The following is a 12,171-nucleotide window of genomic DNA, read 5'->3' as shown; positions in this document are numbered from 1 at the left end:
AGTCCTCTAAATTAACCAAAAACAGGACGTGATGTCACAAGATGTGCCTAGGACAGAATGCTCAAGCATACCTGTTTTTTCACGCCATAGGAGCGATGGAGAATGCCCCTCCGCCTAATATCACTTTAGACAATGTAGCAAATCATGGTTTGTGGCTGTGATACAACTAAGCCTATTGGCTTTTTTTTAAATAATATTCTTTTATAATTATATTTTAATTATTTTAGTTGAATACACACTATTAATTTAATGTTGTATAATATTATACAAATTATATAATAATAATTAAACTATTTTTAAATAAAAAAGGTATTGAAATCTTTTTTTATTATTCATTGCATTGTTCAAAATTATTATTATTTAATACATATCTATTTTTAATCAAATTAGATTATGCACTTGTCTTTTAAAAATAATCAAATATTAAATATTAAATATTTGTTATTATGATCATTTAAACTATTTTTAATCAAATGAGATGAAGCACTGAATTAACTGCATTTCCAAACAAATAATTATTTGATCACTGTTATGATTATTTAAAATATAAACAGTTTTTCAATGCATTTCCAGCTAAAATAACTATTATGTAATCAATTCAATTCAATTCAATTCAATTCAATTCAATTCAAATTTATTTGTATAGCGCTTTTCACAATACACATTGTCTCAAAGCAGCTTTACAGAAATTGCATTTCAGAAATGTACATAGAAAAATACAGTTAGTTAATCAAGTATTAATTTATGGCATAACATATCGCCGGCTTTGAGTCGTCTCTTCAGAGGCGTCGAGTCGTCTCTTCACAGGCGTTGGGGCATCTGAAGTCTCCGTGAGAGGCTGGATACAAACTGGAGCTGACGAACGCTATTTACCTCGGGACTAGCGTCCCGAGATAACAGCAGAAAGGCAGATGGGAAATAATTAGCATAGCTGATGTTCATAATGTTAATGCATTCGAACTGATTCAGCAGTATCAAAGGTTAAGCATTAAGTGAATGCTTGGTTAAAGAGATGCGTCTTTAATCTAGTTTTAAACTGGGACAGCGAGTCTGAGTCTCGTACAATATCAGGAAGGCTATTCCAGAGTTTAGGAGCTAAATGCGAGAACGCCCTCCCTCCTTTAGTGGACTTAGATATCCTAGGAATGACCAGAAGCCTCGAATTTAGTGATCTTAAAGAGCGCGATGGATTGTATGGCGATAGAAGGTCTGTTAAATACACAGGAGCTAAACCATTTAGGGCTTTATAGGTCAGTAGGAATACTTTGTAATTGATACGTAACTTAATAGGTAACCAGTGTAGAGATGATAAAATAGGTGTTATATGATCATATTTTCTTGATCTAGTAAGAACTCTAGCAGCTGCATTTTGCACTAACTGTAGCTTGTTGATTGAGGATGTAGGACAGCCAGCTAATAAAGCATTACAGTAATCTAGTCTCGAGGTCATGAATGCATGAACTAACTTTTCTGCATCAGAAACAGATAGCATGTTGCGTAGCTTAGCAATGTTTCTAAGGTGGAAAAAGGCTGTTCTTGTAATATATGAAATATGATTTTCGAATCACACCATGATATAAGATCATGCTGCCTACCCTTATTGATCATGGGGAAACATGTAGCCTGCATTTCAGCCCTCTATTTGCAGACTGTTTTTACAGTAACCCCAGCCTGTCAGTTTTGCTGCCTGCTGTTGCAGAACACCACGGCCCTGTTTTTGTAAATGCCAATGATGGGCCACCCGTGTGATCAGGGCTGGGTGCTCAGTCCACTCGTGAGAAGCGTGACTACAACATTTGTCACCTTGGCTTTCGCAAGGCAATCTCCATAGCTACTGTTCCTTTAATTGACGTGCAGCGTTGACTCATCCTGTGGGGACTCTGCCATATACGTACCAATTTGGCCTCCAAAAGGTCTTTTTCCGTTTGCTCCTGTACCTCAACCGATGCTTGCAATGCCAAGGTCAAGAGTTTAATTCCCAGGGAACAAACACACTTTAACAGTAGCTCTTGAATGGACTGTGAGCTGTAGTTAAAGTGAATGCCAAATGAAAATGTAAATGTTTGTTTATGAAGAATGGGGAAGCGTGATAAGTCATTCATTTAGCTTCAGCACCTGTGGAGCAGAACAGATGGCAATCTAGGGATCTCTTCAAACATGTTGAGGTCACGCTCTCACAAACTTATTTCAACTGGCTTATTGTAATTCAGGAAAGCTGCTGGTCGCCTGTGGGCATTTGACAGAGCAGCATTACATAACTCTGAAAAAATGAAACTGATGACACGGACATGGAGTTGCAGACATAGTCTAACACAGAGTTTACAAAAGGGGTTTATCATGCATTTTGGTAATTCGTTGTGCAGTAGGTTCACTTTATTTACACATTCCCAACATTTCTGTTCACTGGATTTCACCAATATTCTGAAGGTTATAGGATCTGAAAGTTTAAAAGTGAAGAATTTAAGACATAAATATTAGTATTGTAACCTGCAGTGTAAAATAAAATAATTATTATAATGATCAAATATTCATTTTTTTATTTTACAGGACAGTTGTTATTTACAACAGAAATATATGTTATACTCATTTTTAGAATTAGAGTTAAAACAATTATATAATAACAATAATAATGATGATGGGACCTATATATGTGCAGCCCTATATATATATATATATATATATATATATATATATAATTTTAAAATCAAAAATCTAAATAAAACACTTACAAAAAGAGATTAAATATTTTATCTGTTTACTTGCTTGCAATGTAAACATTAACCAACATCAGAGAACCGTGAACACACAAATGTGTCGTTAAATTATTGAAATATTTAATTATCTCAGGAGTTCGACTGACAAATTTGTTCCCTTTCGTTGTCACTCCGAGTTCCGTCGGATGACAACGAATGGGGTTTCGATTAGAAAGCCTATCAACTTCGAGTATTACAAAACGAGCCAATGGCAAAGAAATGCCAGGGGTCTGCGGAATTTGCATAGCGTATCTCCGCCCCACCTCGTGGGTATAAAAGGAGGATGCCGGCAACATGCAGATACGTTTTCGCTTCGGAGCCAATTCTTCACTCCACAAGCCATCTCTGAACTGTCAGCTTCTTACAGACGAGCGAGATTCTCTGGTGTTGGTGTGACGGCGATCTCCCGTCGAGTGTGTGCTTCCTGCTTATCTGTGCAGTGGTTTGCCAGTGAGTGTGTTTCTCCCCGGGCGCTTCAACACTTTCAGAGTTTATTTTCTCTCACAAAAGAGCTCGCAGGCGGCACGTCTTTTTAAAGACGGCTCGCCCGTGCATTTCTGGTTGCGGTTGACTCATTTCCATTCTCTGCTCTGCGTGCTTGGGCTAGATCATGCTAGAGCAGCGTTTGTGGATGACTCACGTTCTCCCCGCGGGAACGTTACCATCGCGTCATTACGGTCGAGACTCAATGATCTCGTTTGAGAGAGAGTCCCCTCATCCACACCCTGATCTAACACTCTCCACGTGAGGTGCTACTTCGGCTGGTGGCCAGGGTGACCTGAGGGTGTTGGTGTGGAACAAGGCGCCGACTATCCGTCCGTGCCCCACGCCCCCCTCTTCATTGACGCAACCCGTGAACGATCACGTGACACCCACCGGGCCCGTCTTCGGACCCCCCGCGGTTTTCCTTTGACATTCCAGAATCGGATCTGTTGTCCATCGCAGCATCACAGGGCGGGCAAGAATCTTCAGGAAGTGAAGATTTGACAGTGCTGCCACTTTCGGGTCTGCATATGGCATTTGTCGAGTCAGATCCTGAGATGACGGCCATGCTTTCCCGGGCCGCTGCGAGTCGCGGACTAGGGTGGAACCCTCCACCCTGTCCTGAGCGCTCGCTGCTGTACGATTGGTTTTGGGGTGGCCGCTGACTCTCGTCGCCGTCTAACCCCAATACCTTTCTTCCCGGATGTGCATCAGGAGATCTCGAAATCCTCGAAGACCCCCATGTCTTCCAGCGATCCCTCGTTGATCTCCTCCGCCCTTCCTTCCCATGGCCACTGCTCATGGGTACACTGGGGTCCCCCGGTTGAACGCTCTGTTGTGATACTAAAATAACTGTGTCCTCAGAGTGCTTCTTCTCTGCGCGATCCTAAGCACCCGTCCAAAGCCTGTAGTTTTTCATCTATACTTGTGGCGAAATCCGATAGCGCCCAGGACAGGCAGCCGCCTCACTGCATGCCATGGCCATTCTGCTGGTCTTCCTGGCCCAGGTGTTCATGGACATGCAGGAGGGCAGGACTGATCCAGGGCTCTTCATTGAGCTGCGCGCCGCCACTGACCTTGCTCCCCAAGCGACGAAAGTGGCCGCACGCTCCCTGGGTCAGATTATGTACACCATTCAAGCCTGTGGCTTGACCTGTCCGATGTGCAGGATGTCCGGCAGTCCCATCTGCCCGACACCCTCATATCCCAGGTCAGCCCTTCGGCGGTGCGGTTCAGGGCTGTACAACAGTTCTCAACCGCCCATGAGCAGACTGAGGCATATTCTGCCCCGACGGCCCCGCCGTCCGCTCAGATCCCTCAGTCTGCCCAACGGCGAAGGCGCCCTTCCGTGGCTTCCACCCCGCCCGTTCACCCGGACTGGCTCTGGAGGCCGCAGGGGGACGCCACAGCCCTCTCCTGCCCCGCCCCCCGCTAAACGCCGTGCCAAGCGGCGCTTTTGAGATGGGCTGCTCAGGGATGATGGTCACATCTCAGGAGATGGTAGCAGGGCCACTCCTTCCCCCGGTGGAGGGCCGGGGGAGAATCCTTTGTTTTCCACTCCCCGCTGCTCACCCCCGGGTGGGCAGCACCCTAATTTGGTTAAAGCAAGATGTGACATGTTCATCCCTGAGCACACAGAGTTCTCGGACGACATGGTGCGCCGCCCCCGAGCCTTGCACCCCTCGTCCTCCTCTGTCTCAGAGCCGGTTGACAGTGCGCACCGTCCCCGGACCGTGCCGCTCTCATCCGCCTCTGTCGCCAGCCCCATGGCAGAGCAGACCCCCGTGGAACGTTCATCCTTCCCTGGTCTCCTCTGTCAGGGCGCGGTTAATGACTGTGCCCCCACACCGGGCCGCTATGCCGTCCACGTCTGGGCCAGTCATTCCGCCTTGCTGCACCACCGGTGGGAAGTCTGTGGTTCGTATGACCCCGCTGGTACAGTTCTTGGGAGCCTGGCTAGAGCTTCCCAACCTGTCCCGCTGGGTCACGTGGACGATCAGGCTCAGCTACGCGATTCAGTTTGCGCGGTCACCTCCCCGCTTCAGGGGAGTCCGCTCCACTATGGTCACTGGCAATGCCCCTATCATGAGAGTGGAGGTTACTACCCTCCTGGCGAAGGGTGCGATCGAGACTGTCCCTCCAGCCGAAATGAGGTCCGGCTTCTACAGCCCGTACTTCATTGTCCCGAAGAAAACCGGTGGGTTACGGCCAATCCTTGACCTGCGCGTTCCGAACCGCTCCCTTCACAGGGCGCCCCGTTCAAGATGCTCACGGTCAAACGCATTTTCGAATGTGTGCGGCCCAAGGATTGGTTTGCAGCAATCGACCTGAAGGACGCCTACTTTCATGTCTCCATTCTCCCTCGACACAGACCGTTCATATGGTTTGCTTTCGAGGGGCAGGCATATCAGTACGCGGTTCTCCCATTTGGGCTAGCCCTGTCTCCTCGCATCTTCACGAAGGTCGTCGAGGCAGCCCTTGTTCCCCTACGGGAACACGGGGTTCGCATCCTGAACTATCTCGACGACTGTCTGATCCTAGCTCACTCTCGAGACCAGGTTTGCGAACACAGGGACCTAGTGCTCCGGCACCTAGCCCGTCTGGGCCTTAGGTCAACTGGGAAAAGAGCAAACTTTACCCCGTGCAGAGGATCTCTTTTTCTCGGTATGGAAATCGACTCGGTCGCCATGTAAAAGGCGCAGCTTACGAGCGAGCGCGCGCAGTCACTGCTGACTTGCCTGAGACAGTTCGAAGGGCAAGAGTGCGGTTCCACTGAAACCTTTTCAGAGGCTCCTGGGGCATTTGGCATCTGCAGCCACGGCAACGCCGCTCGCTCTTCATATGAGACCGCTTCAGCTTTGGCTTCGCGACCGAGTCCTGAGGTGGGCATGGAAACACGGCACCCTCCGAGTACCTCAGTTTTCTACGGGCCGGAGTGCCCCTGGAACGAGCTTCTCGGCATGTTGTCGTAACGACAGATGCCTCCACCACGGGCTGGGGCGCCATGTGCAATGGACGTGCTGCCGCGGGCTCCTGAACAGGACCCCAGCGCCTTCTGCACGTCAATTGCCTTGAGTTGCTGGCTGTACGTCTTGCTCTGCGCCGCTTCCGGGCTGTGCTCAAGAATCAACACGTACTAGTCCATTCAGACAATACCGCCACTGTACTGTACATCAACCGTCAAGGTGGTCTACGCTCTTGCCGTATGTCGCAACTCGCCCGCCACCTCCTCATATGGAGTCAGAAGCATCTGAGGTCGCTTCATACCATTTATATCCCCGGAGCCCTGAACTGTGCAGCTGACGAACTCTCACGGCTTCAGCCCCTCCCCGGAGATTGGCGACTCCATCCCCAGTTGGTTCAGCTGATTTGGGACCCATTCGGGGACGCACAGATAGATCTGTTTGCCTCTCACGACTCGACCCATTGCGGCTTGTATTAATCCCTGACCGAGGGCACGCTCGGCACGGATGCACTGGCGCACAGCTGGCCGCAGGGCCGCGAATATGCGTTTCCCCCAGTGAGCCTTCTTGCGCAGAACCTGCGCAAGATCAGGGAGAACGAGGAGCAGGTCATTCTGGTCGCGCCGTACTGGCCCACCCGGACCTGGTTCTCCGAACTCTCACTCCTCGCGACAGCACCTCCTTGGATGATTCCCCTGAGGAAGGACCTCCTTTCTTAGGAACGGGGCACCCTATGGCAACCTCATCCCGATCTATGGAACTTCCACGTGTGGCTCCTGGACGGGACGAGGCAGGTTTGAGTACCCTACCACCAGCGGTGGTGGCTACCATCACTTCCGCTAGAGCGTCGTTCACGAGACACATCTATGCGTATGTTCGATTAGTGTCGTGCTTTCCTTCCTTCAAAACGGGTTGGAGCGAAGGGTGTCTCCCTCCACTCTGAAAGTCTATGTTGCCGCTATTGCCGCACACCTTGACCCGGTCGAAGGTAAGTCTGTTGGGAAGCACGACCTGATCGTTAGGTTCCTGAGAGGAGCGAGAAGACTGAATCCTCCTTGCCCTCCTCTCGTTCCCTCTTGGGACCTCTCAGTGGTTTTAACTGCCCTGCAGAGTGCTCCCTTTGAGCCTTTGCAATCAGTGGAGCTTAAGTTCCTGTCAATGAAGACAGCGCTCCTGGTTGCATTGGCCTCCATCAAGAGGGTAGGGGACCTGCAGGCATTCTCCGTTGACAAAGCGTGCATGGAATTCGGGCCGGCTTACTCTCACGTGATCCTGAGACTCCGGCTCGGATATGTGCCCAAGGTTCCTACCACTCCATTCCGGGACCAGGTGGTGAACCTGCAAGCGCTGACCCTGGAGGAGGCAGACCCAGCCTTGGCACTGCTCTGTCCAGTACGCCCTCTCCGCGCCTATGTACACAGGAAGCAGTGTTTCAGGACCTCAGACCAGCTCTTTGTCTGTTATGGTGGGAAGCTGAAGGGAAAGGATCTCTCTAAGCAAAGGTTGTCTCACTGGATAGTGGACGCCATTGCTTTGGCATACCAGCAACAAGGTCGACCGTGCCCCCTTGGTGTGACTGCCCACTCCACCCGGAGTGTGGCGTCCTCTTGGGCTCTAGCGCATGGCGCCTCGCTAACAGACATCTGCAGAGTTGCAGCCTGGGCGACACCGAACACATTCGCCAGATTCTACAATCTCCGAGTGGAGCCAGTGTCCTCTCATGTACTCGCTTCAACCAGCTAGTACTGGACCCGCTCAGCGGTCTTCGCTTGCTCGCCATTCCACTCCACGGACTGGATACGTGCGATATCTCCTAAGGTGAGCTTCCCCGAAAGCCCTGAGTTCCTCCAGCACTCCTGACGACGGCGCCAGTGTCTATTGCCTGCGCGTCGTCTAGGTACCTCCCGTGTGCATGGTCCCTTCTCCGAGCGACCCCCACATGTGTATTTCCACTGTAAGCCTCTCTGAGCATGTGTCTTTCCCTTGGCAAGCGACCTTGCCACCCCTGGGGTTGAAATATTCCACCTGAGCCTGGACACCCCAGTGTTCTCCATATGCATCCCTCCGGGTCATATGTGTATTCTCTAAGCCCCCCCCCCCCACCCCCACGGGTTGGCAATAATTGCATATTCCCTCTAAGCTATGGGATATGCTCCCCAGTGTACCTTGGTATTCCTGTGCTAAATAGGAGTCCTTCGTCCGTGCCAGTCTCACGACAGGGATCTCAAATTTACGCAGGGCACTGGAAGACAGCGAAAGGTGGCGTGATTAGACTGGTAACCCCATTCGTCGTCATCCGACGGAACTCAGAATGACAACGAAAGGGAACATCCGTCTGCCTGCCACTTTCCGCTGTACCGCGGGGACCGCCTGAGCTCAGTCTTGGCTCCTCAGCGAAGAAACATATCTGCATGTTGTCGGCGTCCTCCTTTTATACCCACGAGGTGGGGCGGGGATACGCTATGCAAATTCCGCAGACCCATGGCATTTCTTTGCCATTGGCTCGTTTTGTAATACTCGAAGTTGATAGGCTTTCTAAGCGAAACCCCATTCGTCGTCATCTGACGGAAAGTTTCCGTTCCCTACTCAGGGTACGAGGGTTACATACGTAACCGAGACGTTTTTTAAACTCCTGGTCAAACAGAAAAGAGTAGATTAAGTAGACATTTTGGATAAAAAATTACAAGGTCAAAAACCAATGAATGGATGTATTGTTAATAATAAGATCTATAACATTTAGACAATAGATGAATTTCCATTTCATGTTGAATTTAAACTGTTTTTCCCTGATAATCTTCACTTCACATCAATTTCAAAGCGTTCTTGTTTGCCTCTTGGAGAACAGCTAGTCGTCACACCTATTGCTTTTCAGCTTTGATTCAGTTGTCAGATCTGAAAACAGCAAAGAGAAAATGTCCCAAAGAGTGCTAGGCTGTTTCAGCCCAAAATAGTTTTGCCAACACCGTGTGTGTGTATTTATATCTCAGGTGGATGGCTGCTTACTGGACCCACTCCCTCCAGTCGTTGTCCGCAAAGTCAGCGGCTCGCTGCCTAGCAACGTCATGGAGACGTCCATTGATGAGGGCATTGAGGCAGAGGAGGAGCACACTGTGCCCCTAGCCGCCTTTCATACAGCTCGCTTCAGTCAGCGCCGGCACACACTGTCTGAGGTCACCAACCAACCTGCTGTGCTGCCCATCACAGGTTAGTTCTGCATTTTGTAATGTAATATCGTGAAACAATATAGTTACAATTTAAAATACCTGTTTTCTCTTTAATATATTTAAAAATGTAATTATACATGAGAACACAGAGCTGAATTTTCAGCATCATTACTCCAGTATTCAGTGTCACATGATCTTTCAGAAATCATTCTAACATGCTGATTTAGAGCTCAAGAAAAACTTCTTAGGATCTCTTTTTAGGATTCAATGACAATTAGAAAGTTCAAAAGAACAGAATTTTCTTTTTTGAAATATAATTTTTTGTAACAATGTAAAAGTCTTTACTATCACTTTTGATTCATTTAATGCATATACTGTATATATACTAGAGATGCACCGATACTAAATGAATTTGCCGATACCCAGAGATGGGCATAAATACATGGAAATGTATTTAAAATAAAGATACAAAATACTGTGTGGAAAAATGTATTTAAATACAAATACAGTATTTTTATTTTCAAAATACACAAAATACATGTGAAATTAGTCATCCAGTGCAAGTATAGGTCACAGTGAATAAAGAAACTGCATAGGCATATTGCTGGCAATTACAAATAAACTTATGCAAAATAGCAGCCATTTATATACTTATTTCTGACCAGGTTACAATGTAGTCTTTACTTGTGGTGAACACTATTTAAAAAACTGTATGTAAAACTGTAGGAACCTTTTCTGCTATCTACCAAAGAATATGGATAGGTGATATGACACACAATCTTAATTTTACTTCACAGTAACAATATACACTCACCTAAAGGATTATTAGGAACACCTGTTCAATTTCTCATTAATGCAATTATCTAATCAACCAATCACATAGCAGTTGCTTCAATGCATTTAGGGGTTTGGTCCTGGTCAAGACAATCTCCTGAACTCCAAACTGAATGTCAGAATGGGAAAGAAAGGTGATTTAAGCAATTTTGAGCGTGGCATGGTTGTTGGTTCCAGACGGGCCGGTCTGAGTATTTCACAATCTGCTCAGTTACTGGGATTTTCACGCACAACCATTTCTAGGGTTTACAAAGAATGGTGTGAAAAGGGAAAAACATCCAGTATGCGGCAGTCCTGTGGGCGAAAATGCCTTGTTGATGCTAGAGGTCAGAGGAGAATGGACCGACTGATTCAAGCTGATAGAAGAGCAACTTTGACCGAAATTACCACTTGTTACAACAGAGGTATGCAGCAAAGCATTTGTGAAGCCACAACACGCACAACCTTGAGGCGGATGGGCTACAACAGCAGAAGACCCCACCGGGTACCACTCATCTCCACTACAAATAGGAAAAAGAGGCTACAATTTGCAAGAGCTCACGGAAATTGGACAGTTGAAGACTGGAAAAATGTCGCCTGGTCTGATGAGTCTCGATTTCTGTTGAGACATTCAGATGGTAGAGTCAGAATTTGGCGTAAACAGAATGAGAACATGGATCCATCATGCCTTGTTACCACTGTGCAGGCTGGTGGTGCTGGTGTAATGGTGTGTGAGATGTTTTCTTGGCACACTTTAGGCCCCTTAGTGCCAATTGGGCATCGTTTAAATGCCACGGCCTACCTGAGCATTGTTTCTGACCATGTCCATCCCTTTATGGCCACCATGTACCCATCCTCTGATGTCTACTTCCAGCAGGATAATGCACCATGTCACAAAGCTCAAATCATTTCAAATTGGTTTCTTGAACATGACAATGAGTTCACTGTACTAAAATGGCCCCCACATTCACCAGATCTCAACCCAATAGAGATTTTACAATGCAATTGTATTGCGATACTCAAGAAGTGATAAAAGGTTAACAAAAAATGTACTGTTGATTAAAATGCTAAATTTGATATTACATTGTGGGTGTAAATGAATAGGCTTGGACTTGGTGCTGGAAACCCAATGCACGGAAAACCAATGCACAGGACAATGGTGGCACCAGAATAAAAATATTGATGATTCTGAAGCTGAAAATACAAGATTATTTTTGACGAATATGTTTGCACTCTGTCACTGACTAGAAATTTAGATATTGTAGATATTTAAAATAATGTAGGCCACTTACTTTACTTTACTTTACTGGTTACATCAGACATTTGGCATTATCAGGACCCACAAATATTCCCCCATTGCATTATTATTATATTCAACATTATAAATAGTAGTTTAATGTAGCACTGACACTAAAACTCTGAAAACATGAATTTTTTCTCACACAGTAGTTTTTATTTTGGGTGAACTATACACGATACAGTACATATTGTCACTATCCACGATACATATTGTTGCATTTTTGTATTGCGATATATTGAGACACGATATTGTTATACCCCTATTTTTAAGTATAGTAAATTTATATTTATTTTATGTAATGTTTATTTGTTTCTATGAGATAATTAAAATTAGAAAGTTTATCTAAAATGTTAAATTAGTTCCCTTTCGTCCTGGGAACTCCGACGTGTCGTCGGGGGAGTTCCCTGACGAATTGGGATCACGCTAGGGAGACCAATTGCCTTCGAGTGAATTAAAACGAGCCAATGAAAATTGGCATGCAAGATTTGCATTCCGCGACCCGCCTACCAGCGCGGGTATAAAAAGCGGAAGTAAACATTGCGCAATGCTTTTAGCTTCGGAGCCGACCGATTGTGTCCTCTCTGAGTGAGTGAGCTTTAAGATTGTATTTTTCTTACGGCTACGAGTCTGCTGTTTCAGGAGGGAATCTCTCTGTGTTGGTGGGATGGCGTTTCAGCGACCGCGCGGTTTCCTGT

General features: G+C 46.7%; 1 protein-coding gene across 5 annotated transcripts in view; it reads left to right on the top strand.

The window, feature by feature from the left end:
• The window catches only part of sik2a (salt-inducible kinase 2a), a 64,670-nt gene that overhangs the window by 30,941 nt on the left and 21,558 nt on the right, over nt 1-12,171 (top strand). For all 5 annotated transcript variants that reach the window (XR_013195652.1, XM_077206453.1, XM_077206454.1 and 2 more), the window contains one exon: nt 9,187-9,403. Coding sequence is in view for 4 of the 5 variants with exons in the window: in XM_077206453.1 (XP_077062568.1) it covers nt 9,187-9,403 (217 nt within the window). In the remaining variant the exon portion in view is untranslated. The remainder of the gene's footprint in view (nt 1-9,186; nt 9,404-12,171) is intronic.

The sequence above is a fragment of the Siphateles boraxobius genome, unplaced genomic scaffold (assembly GCF_051911475.1).
Source record: "Siphateles boraxobius isolate OS27281-9 unplaced genomic scaffold, OSU_SipBor_1 56, whole genome shotgun sequence".
Taxonomy (NCBI): domain Eukaryota; kingdom Metazoa; phylum Chordata; class Actinopteri; order Cypriniformes; family Leuciscidae; genus Siphateles; species Siphateles boraxobius.
Note: the sequence above shows the minus strand (reverse complement) of the source record. Positions and strands in the feature narration are given on the sequence as shown.